This window comes from Myotis nattereri, assembly GCF_964212035.1.
Source record: "Myotis nattereri genome assembly, chromosome: 2".
Lineage (NCBI taxonomy): Eukaryota > Metazoa > Chordata > Mammalia > Chiroptera > Vespertilionidae > Myotis > Myotis nattereri.
The window spans coordinates 82,227,668-82,245,918 of NC_138076.1; the positions used below are offsets into that span (position 1 = coordinate 82,227,668).

At 38.4% G+C, this 18,251-nt stretch overlaps 1 protein-coding gene across 1 annotated transcript in view; it reads right to left on the bottom strand.

Moving 5' to 3' along the window:
• MTRF1 (mitochondrial translation release factor 1) overlaps positions 1 to 17,595 on the bottom strand; it is a 53,503-nt gene extending 35,908 nt beyond the window's left edge. The window contains exons 1-7 of the mRNA XM_081083844.1: positions 17,277 to 17,595; positions 14,397 to 14,822; positions 11,641 to 11,732; positions 9,959 to 10,040; positions 9,671 to 9,778; positions 2,145 to 2,317; positions 1,092 to 1,209 (exon numbers count right to left, since the gene is read on the bottom strand). Coding sequence (XP_080939970.1) covers positions 1,092 to 1,209; positions 2,145 to 2,317; positions 9,671 to 9,778; positions 9,959 to 10,040; positions 11,641 to 11,732; positions 14,397 to 14,814 — 991 coding nt within the window. The 5' untranslated portion in view covers positions 14,815 to 14,822; positions 17,277 to 17,595. The remainder of the gene's footprint in view (positions 1 to 1,091; positions 1,210 to 2,144; positions 2,318 to 9,670; positions 9,779 to 9,958; positions 10,041 to 11,640; positions 11,733 to 14,396; positions 14,823 to 17,276) is intronic.
• Between the last annotated feature and the right edge of the window lie 656 nt (positions 17,596 to 18,251).

The window sequence follows — 18,251 nt, forward strand, 5'->3', positions numbered from 1 at the left end:
GATTGATGTTTCTCTCTCATCGATGTTCCTAACTCTCTATTCTGTCGCCAACAATGGCTTCTTTTGGCTTCAGAGGTACTTTGTTCCAATAGTTGGTCTTTAAACATATTCTCTCCTCCCTGCTGTCAGGAGCCAGGGTGCAGGTGAATAAGATTGCTAGTTGGCAGGCCCCTGACAGCAAACTGGCCACCTGTCGATTCCGTGAGGAAAGGGGCTCCCTCTTCCCTCCTGTCAGGGTCCGGGGTGCAGGTGAATGGGGTTCCTGGCTGGCAGGCCACTGACAGCTAGCTATCCAACAGCGGATTCTGTGAGGAATGGGGCTCCCTCCTTTCTACTGTCAGGGTCTGGTTTGAAGATCGGCCATGCCCCCTGTTGGGCGAGACCCAGAGTTCTACCACGCCGTGGCCTCCACCTCAGCAACTCAGGACTGACTGCTGCTGGGCGCTCCTGGTGCTTTGAGGGTGGGATCTTCCCTCAGGCCACACGGGAAACACTGGGGAGGGCGCAGCCCTTGGCAAAACGACCCAGGATTAAGTGGGTCCACATTCTGAGGGCAGGTTCCTGCCTCAAACCCCGCCCTCACCAGAAACAGCTCCAGGAAACAGCTCAGGGGAGGGCACAGCAATTGCCAAGAAACCCCTGCAGGACTGACTTCCTTCCACTTGGTCGAACTTCTGGCTTGCTGTTACACCCAAACAGCTCCGGGAAACAGCTCGGGAGGGCGCAGCACTTTGCAAAGCGACCCAGGATTCAGTGGGTTCACGCTCCGAGGGCAGGTTCCTGCCTCAAACCCCGCCCTCTCTGGAAACAGCTCCTGGAAACAGCTCGAGGGAGGGCACAGCCGTTGCCAAGACAAGCCCTGAAGGACTGACTTACTTCTGCTTGGTCGAGATTCTGATGGTCGTGATGAACACCACCCATGGTTTTTATATAAGTAGATTTGGAACCTCAGACCTATAACCCCAATGTCACCTTTAAAGAGTTTTTGTAAGGAACCAAACACTCACACATGACTCTTTCTTTCTAAAAGCTAAATAGTTTTATAAGACATGAGAAAAATTAAAAGTACAAGAGCAGAAAGACTTGCTTACCTGTGGGGACATGGACAAGTCTGACAGCACTATCAGTTGTATTAACATGCTGGCCTCCAGCTCCTTTGGCTCGAAATGTATCTATTCTCAAATCCTTAGGGTCCACTTTCACATCTACCTAGAACAAAAAGTGTAACATAAGTAAATTCTACACTCAACAAATACTTTAATACTAAATTTTTTCCAAAATTTTTCAAATAAACTGTATTGCTTTGGGTCATAAATCATAGCTATTAGACTAAGAGGTGAAATAAACTCCCTATTTCAATGGATACTGTTTTTTAATAATGACTTAAGATGCTATGAGATAATTAAGTTATGCAATCTTTCAAGTTTCATCAGTCGTCATCCCACAAAGCTACATTAGATAGAAAATTTTGTAAAATATATGTATGTATGTATAATGTATCTACATATAAAGTTAATACTTACTATTCTAATTCTGTATTTGCAAATTCACCTACTTCCTAAAATTTATTTGTTTCCTCAAATCAATTATTACAGCACTTTCACAGTCATTAGAAGATATGCACAGAGCAGCAAAACTTCACATTGCTCTTCATGTGCACATTCCCACCTGAGAACGAACAAGGTGACACTCTGCTTTCTTTCTTTTTTTTTAATATATTTTTTTTTATTTCAGAGAGGAAGAAAAAGGAAGAGAGAGAGAAACATCCACGATGACAGAGAATTGATTGGCTGCCTCCTGCACAGCTCCTACTGGGATCAAGCCTAAAACGCAGGCATGTGCCCTGACCAGGAATTGAACCATGACCTCCGGGTTTATAGGTCAACAATCCACCTCTGAGCCACATTTTAAAAGCTTTGTGGATTCTGTTTTATGTAGAGAAGTGACTTCTATTTAGAACAAAACATCCTGGTCAGAAATAAAAGGGGCAACTTTACCTAGGGAGGAGTTAAGGATTTCTCAAAAGTGACTATAAAGTTCAGTAGGTCACCCTGAAAAATCACTGAATTTCCTAGAAGCTAAGACTTTTCAGTGTAACAACCATTTACAAAGAGTAAGTTTTCAATGCCTCCTGGTGAGGTTACCTCATGTGGTTGAGGAAGGACAATAACTGACATTGTTCCTGTGTGAATACGCTGCATCCTTGACGACAGGCCCACCTCAGGGATTCGCTGAACTCGGTGAATCCCACCTTCATACTTCAAATGCTTATAGACATTGTCACCAGAAATTCGGGCAGCTGCATGATGTAGTCCACCTGGGAAAAAATATCCAGAAATGATTAATGATTTCTAATTTGAAAAGGATCAAGATCTTAAATGTCCTTAATCTAAGGCCTGAATGTGAATATAGCTCCTTAGATGAGAACATAAAGTAGGTACAAAATTATTTTCCAAATGTAAATGTATTAATATATAAAAAGAAACACACCAAAATATTATGTACAGTTATCTCTGAGGAAGATTTTTATTTTCCTTTTTATACTTTTCTTTTCTAAATTTTCTATAATAAGCACGTTTTACTTTTATAAAAATACTATTAGAAAAAAAATACTAGGACATTTTCTTCTTGAACTACCCTATGCCACCTGAGGATAATATGGTGCCATATAAAAAAGAATGCTCAATTACATAATAATTTGATAATGATGAATACTATAGGTCAGTGATGGCGAACCTTTTGAGCTCGGCGTGTCAGCATTTTGAAAAACCCTAACTTAACTCTCTGGTGCCGTGGCACATATAGAAATTTTTTTATATTTGCAACCATAGTAAAACAAAGATTTATATTTTTGATATTTATTTTATATATTTAAATGCCATTTAACAAAAAAAAAAAATCAACCAAAGAAATGAGTTCGCGTGTCACCTCTGACACGCATCTCATAGGTTCGCCATCACTGCTATAGGTCCTCCCAAGGTTTCAAGGATCTATTGAAATGTAGCTCTTACTTATCTGTTGAGTGGGAAGATTATCACAAAAGAATCTTAATGCTAGTTTCTTACCAAATGTGCTTTTTAAAAATATTTTTATGCAATAATATACAGATATAGAAAACCACATGAATCAAATGTATGACTTAGTGACTACAAGGTCAAGAAAAAGAACTTTGTCAGTCAACCTAAATGCCCTTTCACATGCCCCTTCCCAGTTACAATCTCCTTCCTTTCTCATGAGTAACCATTATTCTGAGTTTTATTCCTTTTTTAATAATAATTGTATTACCTGAATGTGCTGCCTTAGGCACCACAGTTAGTCTTATCCATTTTAAAAAGTTTGATTATGTCTTTTAAATCTCTTAATTTCATCATCCATCTCTTTTGTTTTCTACAAATTATCTGTTGAGGAATCTGGGCTATGACCTGTAGAATTTCTTACAGTCTGCTTTTGCTGATTGCATACTCTTCAAAAAATATTTATTTTATTTTATTGATTTTTTAACAGAGAGGAAGGAAGAGGGATAGAGAGTTAGAAACATCTATCAGCTGCCTCTTGCACACTTCTTACTGGGGATGTGCCTGCAACCGAGGCACATGCCCTTGACTGGAATCGAACCTGGGACCTTTCAGTCCCCAGGCCGACCAACACTCTATCCACTGAGCCAAACCAGTTAGGGCTGATTGCTTACTCTTGGGGAAATTCAACCTGTGCTGTTGCCCTCTGTATTGTCTGCAACTGTGCAGCTAGATCCAGAGACTAGATCAGACAGGAGCTTGAGCTCCTTAGTAAGACAACAGAGACAACAGGAAGCACGTATTGTCTGGTTCTCTCTTTTTCTGGTCCTGCCAGCCTTTGATGCTTAATTGTAAAATGGTTATAGTCTATCATTTCTTTTTCACTTTAAAAAAGATTATATATATATATATATATATATATATATATATATATATATATATTTGTATTGATTTCAGAGGAAAGAAGATGGAGAGAGAAACATCAATGATGAGAGAGAACCACTGATCGGCCATCTCCTGCATGCACCCATTGGGGATTGAGCCAGCAAGCCGGGCATATGCCCTGACCAGGAATCGAACTTCCTGGTTCATAGGCTGATGCTCAACTACTGAGCCACGGCAGCTGGGCTCTTTTTCACTTTTAATTAAAGTGAATTTATAAAGAGATATTCCCCTTGCCTAGTACTTGATTACCCACTGATACAGTTATATAGGAAAGGCAGGGTTAATGCTTGATTCTATTCCTTTATGTTTTACTAATATACCTTTCTGTTCCATTGCTTTATAAAGAGTAGAAGGGAGGGAAAGAAACATCGATGTGAGAGACACATCAATTAGTTGCCGGGGATCCAACCTGAAACCCAGGTATGTGCCCTTGAACCTGAGACCCTTTGGTGTGGAGGCTGCCATTCTAACCACTAAGCAATATGGGCAAGGCCCAATATCTTTCTTTTAACAATATAATGAATTAGGTAATTATTTTTTTATATATCACTGTGAACTCAAGGATTTGAACGCAGTCAGCATGTTTAAATCAATGACAATTATTGATTAAAATTCCACTTGCCCCATCTTTGGCCAGTGGGAGCCTCTTCAAGTTAACTTCTGAGTTCTTTTGACATGGCTCTTTTTTATATTTTTTTATTGATTTCAGAGAGGAAGAGGGAGAGATTGAAACATCAATGATGAGAGACAATCATTGATTGGCTGCATCTATAATAATAAAAGCATAATATGCTAATTAGACCAGACAGCCGAACGACCTTCCAGACGTCCTTTTGGACGAAGCCGCAACAGCGGAGGCTGAGGCAGAGGTGGTTAGGGGCATCAGGTAGGCAGGCAGAGTGGTTAGGGGCATCAAGCAGGCAGGCCGAAAAGTTAGGGGTGATCAGGCAGGCAGGCAGAGGCAGTTAGGGGTGACCAGGCAGATAGGTGAGCAGTTAGGGGTGATCAGACAGGCAGGCAGAGTGGTTAGAGGCAGGCAGGCAGGCGAGCAGTTAGGAGCCAGCAGTCCCGGACTGCAAGAGGGATGTCCGACTGCCAGTTTAGGTCCGATCCGCAGGGATGGACATCCTCCGAAGGGTCCCAAATTGCGAGAGGGCTGGGGTATGGGATCCTCCCCACCCTCCCCCCATCCCGGTGCATGAATTTCATGCACCAGGCCTCTAGTAACGATATAACAAGATATTCCAGGATTATTTTGAACATCTGCCCCACACTGGAACCAGCTATTTCTCCTTTCAAAGAGAAAGAATATTTTAAGACCACAATTGAGTGCTAGGGATGTTTACTGGGCTGGTCATTGTTTCTAGGCCTTTTCAGTGGTCAGAGATAGGAAATAACTCATGAGTTCATACTAATGTTGGGAGACAATTCTCTATCAGTTTCTTCTGTTCGACCTGCCTGCCCTTTTGTTCCAGAAAATCTTTTTGAGGGTGTTTGTATAGTGAACAGCTTTGGAGATAATGTCTACCTCTAGAGCAGTGATGGCGAACCTATGACATACATGTCAGAGGTGACACGCGAACTCATTTTTTTGGTTGATTTTTCTTTGTTAAATGGCATTTAAATATATAAAATTAATATCAAAAATATAAATCTTTGTTTTACTATGGTTGCAAATATCAAAAAATTTCTATATGTGACACGGCACCAGAGTTAAGTTAGGGTTTTTCAAAATGCTGACACGCCGAGCTCAAAAGGTTCGCCATCACTGGTCTAGAGCAAAGGACAAACTGTTCACATTCTTGGAAGATACAGTGTCTCCTTTTAGAGCAATGGGCAGGCATACTTACTGACCATTAAAAAAGACTCGAGCCCTGGCCAGTGTAGCTCAGTTGGTTGAGCATTGTCCCATGCACCTAAAGGTCGCTGGTTCAATTCCCGGTCAGGGCACATATAAGAATCAACCAATGAATGCATAAATAAGAGAAATAACAAATCAATGAATGTTTCTCTCTCACTCGCTCTCAAAACAAAACCTGCAAGACTTTAAGTCATTTGATATATAAAATTTTGCATGGAAGTGTTTCTTTTCACACAGCTTCTAGTGCTGTGTATATCTGTGGAATTCCCCTCTATGTTAATTAAACATTAAATTTATATATATATACATATGTGGTCCCTCCCCCAAATATATACAAACTTTGAATATAAAGGCAGCATTTATTGAAATACATTTCATTTTCAAAATTGAGCTATCAACCCAGTTGGTGTGGCTCAGTGGTTAGGCGTGAAGGAGGTCACGGTTCCATTTCTGGTCAGGGCACATGCCTGGGTTGTGGGTTTGATCACCACTGTGGAGCGTGCAGGAGGCAACCTATCAATGATTCTCATCATTGATGTTTCTATCTCCATCTCTCTCTTTGAAATCAATAAAAATATATATATTTTTAAAATTGAGCTATCAGCCGAACCGGTTTGGCTCAGTGGATAGAGCGTCGGCCTGCGGACTCAGGGGTCCCAGGTTTGATTCCGGTCAAGGGCATGTCCCTTGGTTGCGGGCACATCCCCACTGGGGGGGCATGCAGGAGGCAGCTGATTGATCTCTCTCATCAATGTTTCTGGCTCTCTATCCCTCTCCCTTCTTTTCTGTAAAAAATCAATAAAACATATTTAAAAAAAAAATTGAGCGATTAGCTGTTAAAGTGTATATACATTTTTGGGGGGGACACATTGAATTTAATATGCATATTTTAAAGATAGGTGCTTTCCCCTTTCTCTATTTTAGTCTTTTTCTTCTTTTTTCTTAATCCTCACCCGAGGATATTTTTCCATTGGTTTTTTTCTCCTTTTTTCCATTGATTTTTAGAGAGTAGAAGTGGTGTGTATGTGTGGGGGAGAGACAGAGAAAGAAACATCGATTGGTTGCCATTTGCACGTGCCCCTGACTGGGGCCAGGGATTGAGCCTGCAACTGAGGTACCAAGTACATGCCCTTGACTGGGAATCGAACCCAGGACCCTTCAGTCCGAGGGCCGATGCTCTATTCTCTGAGCCAAATCGGCTAGGGCTATTTTAGTCTTTTTCTAACCACATCGTTTTCTTCTCCTAATTACAATAAATAAATCAATTTTTAAAAATTATAATTTCAATGTAGGTTTATTCCTAGACTTTAATTTTAAAGGTATATGAGTAAAATATTTAAAATGTCTGCTTTTTGAAAAACATTGTCTTACTTTAAAAAATATCTTTATTTTGCCAGTGAGTCAGTGTATCTAAAAGAGAGGCTTCCCAACCATTGTTTAGGCTGCTCTACCTACCTGAAAGAGATACCGATCTCTTCCTATTGTTCAGTTATCTCCCTCTAATTCCTGAAAATTGGATTCAAAATATATATCTCAGAGGTCACTGATGACATTTTCCATTATTCTTTTTTATAATGCTGCTGTTTCTGATTAGATTCTCCTAGAAACTCTCTCCTCTCTTGCTTCCATATTATACATCCTCATCTTTTTTCTGCTTATCTGACTCCTCTTTTTCTTTTGTGAACTAGTGTATATTTCTAACTGTGGACATTCTCCAAGGTTTAGTGCCCTGGATGGTCCCTCTCTATAGACTCTCCCTCACCTATTTCTCAGTATCAGACATTACCTCTGTGCTGACAGCTATCAAACATCTTTCTTCAATTCTGTTCTCTCACCAAAGCTCTGGTTATAAAACTTTACAATTTACTGGATATTTTTAAATGAACGCTCAGTATAACTACAAACTTAATAATTGAAAAACCACTTATCATTATTCTTACCAAATGGGCTGGATCTGCTTTGTAACTCCATTCAATGGCATGAATGAATATTGCAATCCTGCTAGCTACAAATGTTAGAATCCCGTGGCTCATCGCCTTTGTGCCAGAATAGACTAATGGTATGTAGCGTGGCTTTGGATCAGACAAGCTTAAAGTTAATCTTCGGAATACCATTACTTATTGTGTGATCTTGGATTAGTTACTTACTCTGAGTCTACATCCTCATCTGTAAAATGGGACTGATAATACCAATCTCACAGGATTGTAAGGATCAAACAACCTACACTGCACATAGGACATATTAGGCAAGGAATAGCACCTCTTGTGGTCAGCCAGTCACCAAATTTTGCCCATTCTTTCTTTGAAGGTATCTCACATCTCCCTACTCCACAGTCATATCTGGATTACTCTAATAACCTCTTTGCCTTAAATCTAACCTGTTCAATCCATTCTTTAGATTGTGTCAAAATAATCTTCTTAAAATGTATATTTATTGCCTGGCTGGCATGGCTCAGTGGTTGAGCATCTATCTATGAACTAGGTCAGTGATGGCGAACCTTTTGAGTTCGGCGTGTCAGCATTTTGAAAAACCCTAACTTAACTCTGGTGCCGTGTCACATATAGAAATTTTTTGATATTTGCAACCATAGTAAAACAAAGATTTATATTTTTGATATTTATTTTATATATTTAAATGCCATTTAACAAAGAACAATCAACCAAAAAAATGAGTTCGCGTGTCACCTCTGACACGCGTGTCATAGGTTCGCCATCACTGAACTAGGTGGTCACAGTTCGATTCCCATTAAGGGCACATGTCTTGGTTGCGGGCTCAATCCCCAGTGTGGGGCGCATGCAGGAGGCAGCTGACCTATGATTCTCTCTCATCATTGATGTTTTTGTCTCTCCCTCTCCCTCTCTAAAATCAATAAAAATGTATTTTAAAAGTTTATTTATCAAGTCACATTTTTATTAATAAAATTCCCTGTCAAGGTCTGTTCAGCTTTCAAGGATGTTCAAACTCTATCCACTCAAGCCTATTTCCTATTACTTCTCGTCACAAATGTGCCCTGGGGAAGTTGGCTTCCTCACTGTCCTACACACACACCAGTATCTTTCCCACCACCATGCTGCTGCTCAGGTTGTTCCTTCCCTCTGCTCTCACTGGCTGTATTTAAAATCTGTACCAAGCACAATTTTCATTTCCCTAGATTGTTTAACTTACATTAATCCTCTTTCTCTACTTTGATAGTTTGTGGTTTATTATTCATGACCCCCTCTATCTATTACAGTGTACCACTGTGTAACCAAGCAGATAACTACTTCCAGGTGGATTAAAAGAATGGGAAAAACTTACTATCAGATGTTCTGATTTAACATACTTAACATACTTGCACGATCAAAGGCTTGCATTGTTTGTTATTGTTTGTGTTGCTTAAGTTTTTATCAGTCCAAGTAGATGGAAACTTTTTGAAATTAAAGACTAGTGACTAACTTCTCCTGCATTCCCATAAAAATCTAACATATCATTAGCCACTTAGTCTAACTGGAAAACCTTCCAATTATACATCACATAAGTCATAAAGTTCTTTAGAGTAAAAGCCTTAACATACCTTTGCTTTGAACAACAAAGCAATGCTTTTCCAGGCAAGGTTCATGCCTATCCTCCATTAGGAAATGTTCTCTTACTTAGATATTCCTTTCTGAGAGGATATCTCCCTCCCTCCCACTCCCTTCTCCCAGTTAAAAACTCTACTATGGTAAGCCACTGGGATTGATGAGTCTATGTCACAGTATTTAGCACATACAGATCAAATGTTTAAAAAAACAGGACAACATGGGTCTAATGAAGCTCAGGGGAAAAATATTTTTCAGTATCATCAGTGGACAGAATCCTCAACTACACCTACCATAATCAGCAGGTGTATAATTCAGAAGTTCAAATTTCCAGTGTTTATAGCCTGAATAATTCTGGTACATGTCAAATATTTCCCGGGTAAATTGTTGGCAGATATCACCTAAAAGAAAACACAAAAAATGTTAAGTTGGCACAAATTTAAGAGAACCCTTCTTAATTATAGGTCCCTTAAGAAATGAGTAACTACTTCAAAAGTGAAACTTTTAAAGTTATAGTGTGTCAAATCAAAGTAAAATTTAGATATTTCTTATGTTCTTTACAATAAAATTATTTTACAGACCTCCAGTAGTTCTTCCAGATGTCACCTCTAAAATAACATCATTTTCGTCATATTTTTCCTTTGGCACTAAACTCTGGAAAAGCTAAAAAAAGGGAAAAATTATAAGCACTAGTATATATATGTTCTATATACACATATAATATATACACTGTCTCTACTTGAACTTAGATAAAAGACCCAAAATATATATTAAAAAAATCAGTAATTAAAGTCATATAGCATCCCAATGAAGTCTACTCCTAAAATGCTTTAATAAGTAGACCTAATTAAACGTAAAGCAAGTGATCAACTATTTTAACAATGAAGTTACTTGTCAGGACGTTCTCTACGATGCTACCAGACTATCTTAATTTTCTAAAATGCAGAAGTTTAGATCAAAGTCTAGTGTTCCATTCAATTTTCTTCAGATTCTGCCTACTAGTTCTAAACAATAACTTCTTTCATCTAATGAATAAAGTAAAGCTTTGGAAGTCTTCATTTCTCACATGACTGCACATTCTCTCCTGCCATAAATGACAGCAAGCACCAGGCCAGTGATGGCGAACCTATGACACGCTTGTCAGAGGTGACACGCGAACTCATTTTTTTGGTTGATTTTTCTTTGTTAAATGGCATTTAAATATATAAAATAAATATCAAAAGTATAAGTCTTTATTTTACTATGGTTGCAAATATCAAAAAATTTCTATATGTGACACGGCACCAGAGTTAAGTTAGGGTTTTTCAAAATGCTGACATGCCGAGCTCAAAAGGTTCGCCATCACTGCACTAGACTGTGCCCTGCCTTCTCAGTAGAGTTGCTTTGTTTAAAGAGGATGTTGAAGACTCCCAGGACAAGGTTCAAATAGTTTCTTAGCTGTGATTTTTTTAAAAAAAGGAGCATCCTAATAAAGAAAGTAACCAACTTTCCTCTTAGGAAGAAAAAGGAAGTAATTTTATTTTTTATTATTACTAAAAGGTCTTTCAAACCAAACTAAAAGTACCTATGGGTCATGATACTCCCTACTGTCAATTTTTAAAATACTCCATCTCTGCTAAAAATGATCTAGTCTATGGGAGAGAATATTAGAGTCAGACATCTTACTTTGATTAGCTGGTTAAATACCTCCAACTAATTCCCTTCAGCACCTCACAAAGCTCCTCTACTGGATTCCCAGAATAGGGAAGACTGAAGGCAGGAGATGGCAAATATGACAGAAGGGAACATGGTATACAGTTCTGTGATTTTAGACAAATCATCCATTGAGCTGTAAGGAGCTAAAGACTTGTGTTAATCAACTGTCTCTAGATCTTTGGATTCATTCCATTTTATCCAGAATGCAAATTTTCAATCCTTAATTAACACAATCACCATGAACCATTCCTCCTTTCTAAGACTTAAAAACCCCTGATGCTTCCTCTTGGTGAACTAAATTTCTTTATCAACATGTGTTCCCTTGCCTGGCAAGTTAACAGATTCAACTTTAGAATATTGCTGCTGGGGGGTAGGGGAGTTTTTATTCTTTGATATCTATCACAATTCCTTCAATCTCATTCTTTAGCAAATTACATAACTAAACCCAATCCAAACCCTTATTGTACGAGAAGATTTAATAACTGGTGTTTGGAAAGTACTTTGAGCACCAGTGCATAATCTAGCGTATATTAACACTATTGACATTAGTTTACCTTCTAAAACATACCTCACTGTATAACATGTTAATTTTTTGAGCAATGGTTTGCCTCTCTTCCAATGCAAGTTCTTGTAACTGCTTTTCATCTTGTTTATTTAGACCTACAAACCAACAACAGTAATGATGGTAAAAGTTTTAAATACTTACAGGAAAACTCTTAAATAGCTACCTAATCTCTGCCTACTAAGTTTTATTTCAGTTGTGAAGGCAAGAAATTATACAAAAGAACAGTTAGAATAGTTAAGAGACTATCAATAGACAAGTATTTGTAAAGTATGTCCAAAAATTCCCGTGTTTCGAAAAGAAGCATGATCTTGCCCCAACAGCTTATGATTTGAATGCCTATAAGTAATTATAGAAAACAGTGATTAATCAAACAGGGACTGGCTAATTAAATATAAACCCAAATACGATGTTTTGGACTAAACTGGGGTAGCCATTTCTTGTCGAAAGGTGGCAACTATTACCCAGCACACTCTGAGTAATCTAGCATGGCTAAAGCTTCCATTTTTGTAGAGTAAATGTAGCCAGTATTACTATTATTATAGAATAGCAGAACTATAAGCCTAGAAGAGAGTTTAGAAACATTACTTTTCTTTCAATTTCTCCATATTGTGAAAAATTTTCCTAAGAGAAAAAATACTAAGACAATAGCAATATTAATAAATACTTAAAAAATACTAAAATTAAAAATAAATAGTTCTCACATCATATACAAAATTAACTCAGGTAGATCAAAGACCTAAATATAAGAGCTAAAAATATAAAACTCTTGGAAGAAAACAAAGATATACTACTTTGTGACCTTAGATTATACCATAGTTTCTTAGATAATATGACACCAAAATTACAAGCAACAAGAGAATAAAAAGATAAATGGACATCATCAAAATTTAAAAGTGTGGTGCTTCAAAGAACAACCCACAGAATGGGAGAAAAATTTCTGCAAATCAATTATCTGATAAAGAACTTCTGTCTGGCCCTGGCCAGACAGCTCAAGTTGGTTAGAGTATCACCCTGATACCCAAGGTTAGGAGTTCAATCCCTGGTCAGGACACAAAAGAATCAATCAATGAATGCATAAATATATGGAACAACAAACCAATGTCTCACTCTCTCCCTTTCTCACTCTCTCTCAAATCAATAATTAAAATAAAAAATAAAAAGAACTTGTGTCTATAACATAAAAGCTTACAAATCAGTAACAAAAAGACAAATAACTCAATAGACAATGGATCTGTACAGTCATTTATCCAAAGATGACATGACAAATAGGCACAAAAAAAAAACAAAAAACGCTCAACATCATCAATCAGGGAAAGTCAAATGAGCTCTAGCCAGTGTGGCTGTTGGTTGAGCATCATCCTATGCACCTTAAAAGGTCCCGGGTTTGATTGCGTCAGTGCACATGCCAGGGTTTTGGGCTTGGTCCCCAGGAGGGTACATGCAAGAGGTTTCTCTCTCACAATATGTTTTTTCTCTCTCCCTTTTCCTCCTCTCTCTCTGTAAAATAAACAACATATTTTAAAAAGATATTTTTTAATTTTAAAAGAAGAAGTTAAAGCAAAATCACAAGGAGATATCACTTCACACTCACTAGGATCACTAGAATCAAAGAGGCAGATAACAAGGATTGGCAAGGATGTGGAGAAATTAGAACCCTCAGACACTGGGGATGGAATGAAAATGGTGCAGCCACCTGGAAAACAGTCTGTCAGTTCCTTAAAAGGTTAAACATAGTTATGAGACACTCAGCAATCTACGTCCACACAAAAACTTGTACTCAATGTTCCTAGCAGCATTGTTCATAATAATAAAAAAGTGAAAACCACTCAATAACTCAATATCCATCAACTGATGAATGGATAAATGAAATGTGGTATAATCATACCATGAAACATAATTCAGCAATTAAAAAATGAAGTATGGATACAGGCTACAACATACATAAACCTTTAGAATACTATGCTAAGTGAAAAAAGCCAGTCACAAAGGACACATACTATAGGATTCTTTTTATAAAAAATGCCTGAAATAAGTAAATCTAAAGAAACAGAAAGTAGATTAGAGATTGCCTATGGCTAGTAGAGAAGGGGGTGATTGGGATGAAATGGCTAAAGGGTGATGAAATAATACCTAGACCAAATAAACCCGTTGGTGGGGGTAGGAACTATACTTTTGTATCCTTGGTATGTAGCACTGTAGGGCAGTGCTCAGTAAAGGTCTGTTCAATAAATTAAAGCTTCTAAATAAGTCTCCCAGACCCTAAAAACTTCCTGGCAAGCACCACAAGGAGCTTAGTCTCTTAGCAGTTGATCTTTAGTAGCTGAAATGCTTCAAACATCCAGAGTACAAAGGCCTATCCTTTCCAAGTGTAGAGCTGATTACCTGTAGGCTTTTCAAAGACTGTGTTTTGGGAGCAGGAGTGAGGTGGAAGGGGTCAATGGAGAAAAAAAAAAGGGGGGACAGCTATAATACTTTCAAAAATAAAGCCAGTGTGGCTCAGTGGTTGACTGTCGACCTATGAACCAGGAGGTCACAGTTCGATTCCCGGATAGGGCACATGCCCAGGTTGTGGGCTCAATCCCCAGTGTGGAGTATGTAGGATGCAGCCAATCAGTGATTCATCATTGATGTTTCTACTTCTCTCTCCCTCTCCCTTCCTCTCTGAAATTAATTAAAAATATATTTTTTTTAAAAGACTTAAGTTCCTTTAACTTAGAAAATCAATCCTGTACTTATACACGCACATATCTTTTACTTACTTTTACACATTGATTCTAATTCTTCAATTGCTTTTTCGGCCTCCTGAATTTCCTGGTAAATGGCTGTAAGTGGTGCCAACTCAGCATGTCTTTGATTCAAGGACCTTTGGTCCCCTTGATTTACAGAGATATGCTGCAAACACTGATTAAGTGTTTGGTACTCCTTATTCAGGTCCTCCATATATTTCTGTAATGCTTTATGCTTCCAGAGCATCTTGGTGTTTTGATGACAGAATCTCTTAGAGCAATTCTTATTTAACAGACTATAGAGAAGGTGATTCCTGTTTTGTCTAAAAACCCCCAGCCTTGTATCAAGATGTATCTGTGTAAATTGATGAAAAAGGGGGTGGATGTGGCACTGGTGATGACCATGAAGAGATGGATGTCTAAAGAGCCAAACACAGAGGTGACGGTTCATCTCAGCATCTGAAATAAAACAAATAAACACCATCTGGAAAAAAAAAATCAACTCTGCAGATATAATATAGCTGGAAGGAACCTGAAGAAATCTTGTTCAGTTCACTCCCTGAGCCAGCTCCATATGTGGTTCTCAAATTCCATAACTCATAAAAATAAAAAAATTCCTCAAACCTCTGAAAAGAATGTATTAAAATAAACGAAGAAAGCACAAAGCACTTTTTTCTATCCACTCAACATATATATAATTAAGGCAAAAGTAAGAGTGTAACCAATAAATATATCAATAGAATGTGTTAAATCAGTCAGCTATTTTTATAGAAAGTATTCAGAATACAGAATTAAGTGCGTGAACAAGCACTTGATGAAAGGTATAAAATAATCATTCAAACTTTAGATGGTTCACATATTTTTGGATTTCTGAAGTTTGATGTAAATAACAACTATTTTCTTATATCCAGATGTCCAAGAAGTGAAGTAATTTAATCATGATTATTTACTCAGCCAGAGACAGAGCTGATTCTAGAATGCAAGTTTCCTATTGAGAACTCAGTGCTTTCACTTTCAAGTCTACAATCACTCTTCAAAGATGCTTCTCTGCCCAGATCAGTGTGGCTCAGTTGATTAAATGTTGTCCTGTGTACCAAAAGACCACCGTTTTGATGCCTGATTAGGGCACATGTCCAGTTTGCAGGTGTGGTCCCAGGTTGGGGTGCATATGGGAGGCAACCAATTAATGTTTCTTTCTTCTTTCTTTCTCTCTCTCTCTCTCTCTCTCTCTCTCTCTCTCTCCCTCTCTCCCTCTCTCCCTCTCTCCCTCTCTCCCTCTCCCCTTCTCTTTCTCTAAAAATCAATAAAAACATTTTTTAAAAGGATGATCCCTTCAGCTGAAATCCTAAAGGAAGAAAGCTTCAAATATTAACAGACTAAGAAAGTAGCTCTGGTAAAAAGGGACAATGGTAATAATTACAGTTGACCCTTGAACAAAATGGGTATGAATTACAATGGGTCCACAACATCCTGATTTTTTTCAATAAATATATAATCGGCCCTCTGTATCCGGTTTTCCATTTGCAGATTCAACCAACCATTGTTGGGAATCCGTGGGGCCAGAGAGCCAATTGTATGCATTGGTCTATACCACTTTATATAAAGGATTTAGCAACTGGGATTTTGGTATCTGTGGGGGTCCTACAACATGTGTACTCAGGGATGACTGTAATTAAGTTTTGGGGAAGTCAAAAGTTATACATGAACTAGAGGCCCAGTGCACGAAATTCATGCACAGGTAGGGTACCTAGGCCTGGCTGGCGATCGGGGCTGATCAGGTTCTCCGCCTCCCCACCTCCTCCTTCTCTCGCTCCCTCAGTGCCCGGCTGCTGCAGCTGGTCTCCTGCCATGTTCCACGCCGCCCCCTGGTGATCAGTATACGTCATAGCGAGCAATCGAACTCCCATTCTCCCAGTCGAATTCCAAGGGGACACTTTGCACATTAGCCTTTTATATATATAGATTTTTGACTGGGGGGTTGTTGCCCATAACCCCTATATTGTTCAAGGATCAACTATACAAAACAGTATAATCTCAATTACATTTTCTAATTTTACCTACAATACATGGTATACATGTAAAAAAGGTACAGAATATTTTGAAAAAAGAAAACTAAAATATAAATATATCAAAATGTTAAGATGGTTTCTAGTTGTGGGATTACTGATACCTTTTGCTTGCTTTATATTTTTTCTACTTTTTAGTGTTTTCCAAGTCTCCTATACTTATAGTATGTATTACTTTTACAATCAAGAAAAGTTACTTCAGAAAATTACAAGTTAAAAAGGAAAAAAATTACAAGCTAGGTGAAATTGGCTGTGTACAATAATTATCTGTTCTCCTCCCCTCTAGCAGAGATAATTAAGAGCTAACAAACGTACACAATCGTTTTACTGAGTATGAAAGGGTTCCAAGAAGAACACTTTGCCCCTAAAAATCCTGTGGTTCAAAGTTGAAATAAAGGTCAAAATGTACCAAAATCAACCTTTATTGTCTCTGGTGTTCCTACTGCTAGGAGGTGCATTCATCTATTAGCTCTATTGTTCATTATAAGTCTACTAATTTATACATCATTATCACCCAGAAAACAAAATATTAAAAATTTGCAGGGTTCTACTAATGAACTTTAACAGACGGAATCACATTCAAAAAGGAACTGTGGACGAATACATCTGTGCCCAGTAACCACGAAAGTTACGTCCCAAAGTTATGTGCGTCTTTACATCTCGTCCCAAACACGTCAGAGATGTGTCCATTTGAAAACGGACAGAATAAAAGGGTGGTAAATATTTGTTGTAACACTTGTGGCTAAAATTTCCATCTTAGGAAGAGTAGAATAATTCTCAAGGTCATGAACCTCGGTGTTAAGGAGGCAACAAACCAAGACGGTTACTCTCTAGGCTGGGGTTATACCTGAGAACAGCAAGCTTTCTCCGCCGCGACCACCGCTAACAGAATCCCTGGTCCCCTCCAACAACTCTCAGGGTCCGCGCGTCAGGCGCGACAAAAATCCCGGCGCGGGCAGCACGTGTCAGCCGTACTGTGAAACCCGGTATATGGAGTGATCCCATAAGAAGGGAACATGGAAAATAAACTGGAGAAAGAAAAAAAAATACCTTTTTAAGATCATGAAAGAGAAAGGGATTGCGAGTACTTAAAATAAAAAAAGACATCAGTGTTTCTTACTGAGGTCGGAACCTTCTCTAATCCGGTACATTTCAGCCGGAAAGGCACGGAATCACTTTCATTTCCTGGGTCACTGCTTCCGGGTTAATCATTGATTCCCGTCTTCACCTTCATGTGGACACTTTTCCATAGTGATTTGGGCTTTCGTTAAAACAATGAGATGAAAGAGGAAACAGAAGAGAAACATGAAAGCAAGAAAGATTAAAAAAAATTACAAGGCGAGAAAAATTCCCCTGAGGCGACCACACGGCGTACTTATCCCGAGCGGAAACCCAGGACGAGGGTTGTGATACGACGGGAAGGTAGAATGTACTACAACTCCCAGGAGCAACCGCCCAGTGATTCTGGGAGTTGTAGTTTATCTCCGGACAGGCGCGCCCCCGCCGCCCAAAGATGGAGCTTTGGTTTTCAGGTTAAGGGAAATCCAGGAGAGAATGCTCTCTACAATTTTGATTAAGAGATGAAGATTGACAATATATTTAATGTAAAGTTACAAGAATTTTCTTATGTTTAGAGCCACTAAAGTAGTGATTCCTTAATTTCTTTTATATGAGGACCCCATTTTCATAATTCAAAAATTTAGGGGCTTCTGTTTGTTTAATAGCTGTGCTTTCGACTTTTGTTGCCTAGGAAAAGACCTAATGACTAAATGAGAGTATAAATGTGTATTTTTAAAAATCATAACGAAATCCAAAAGAGAGA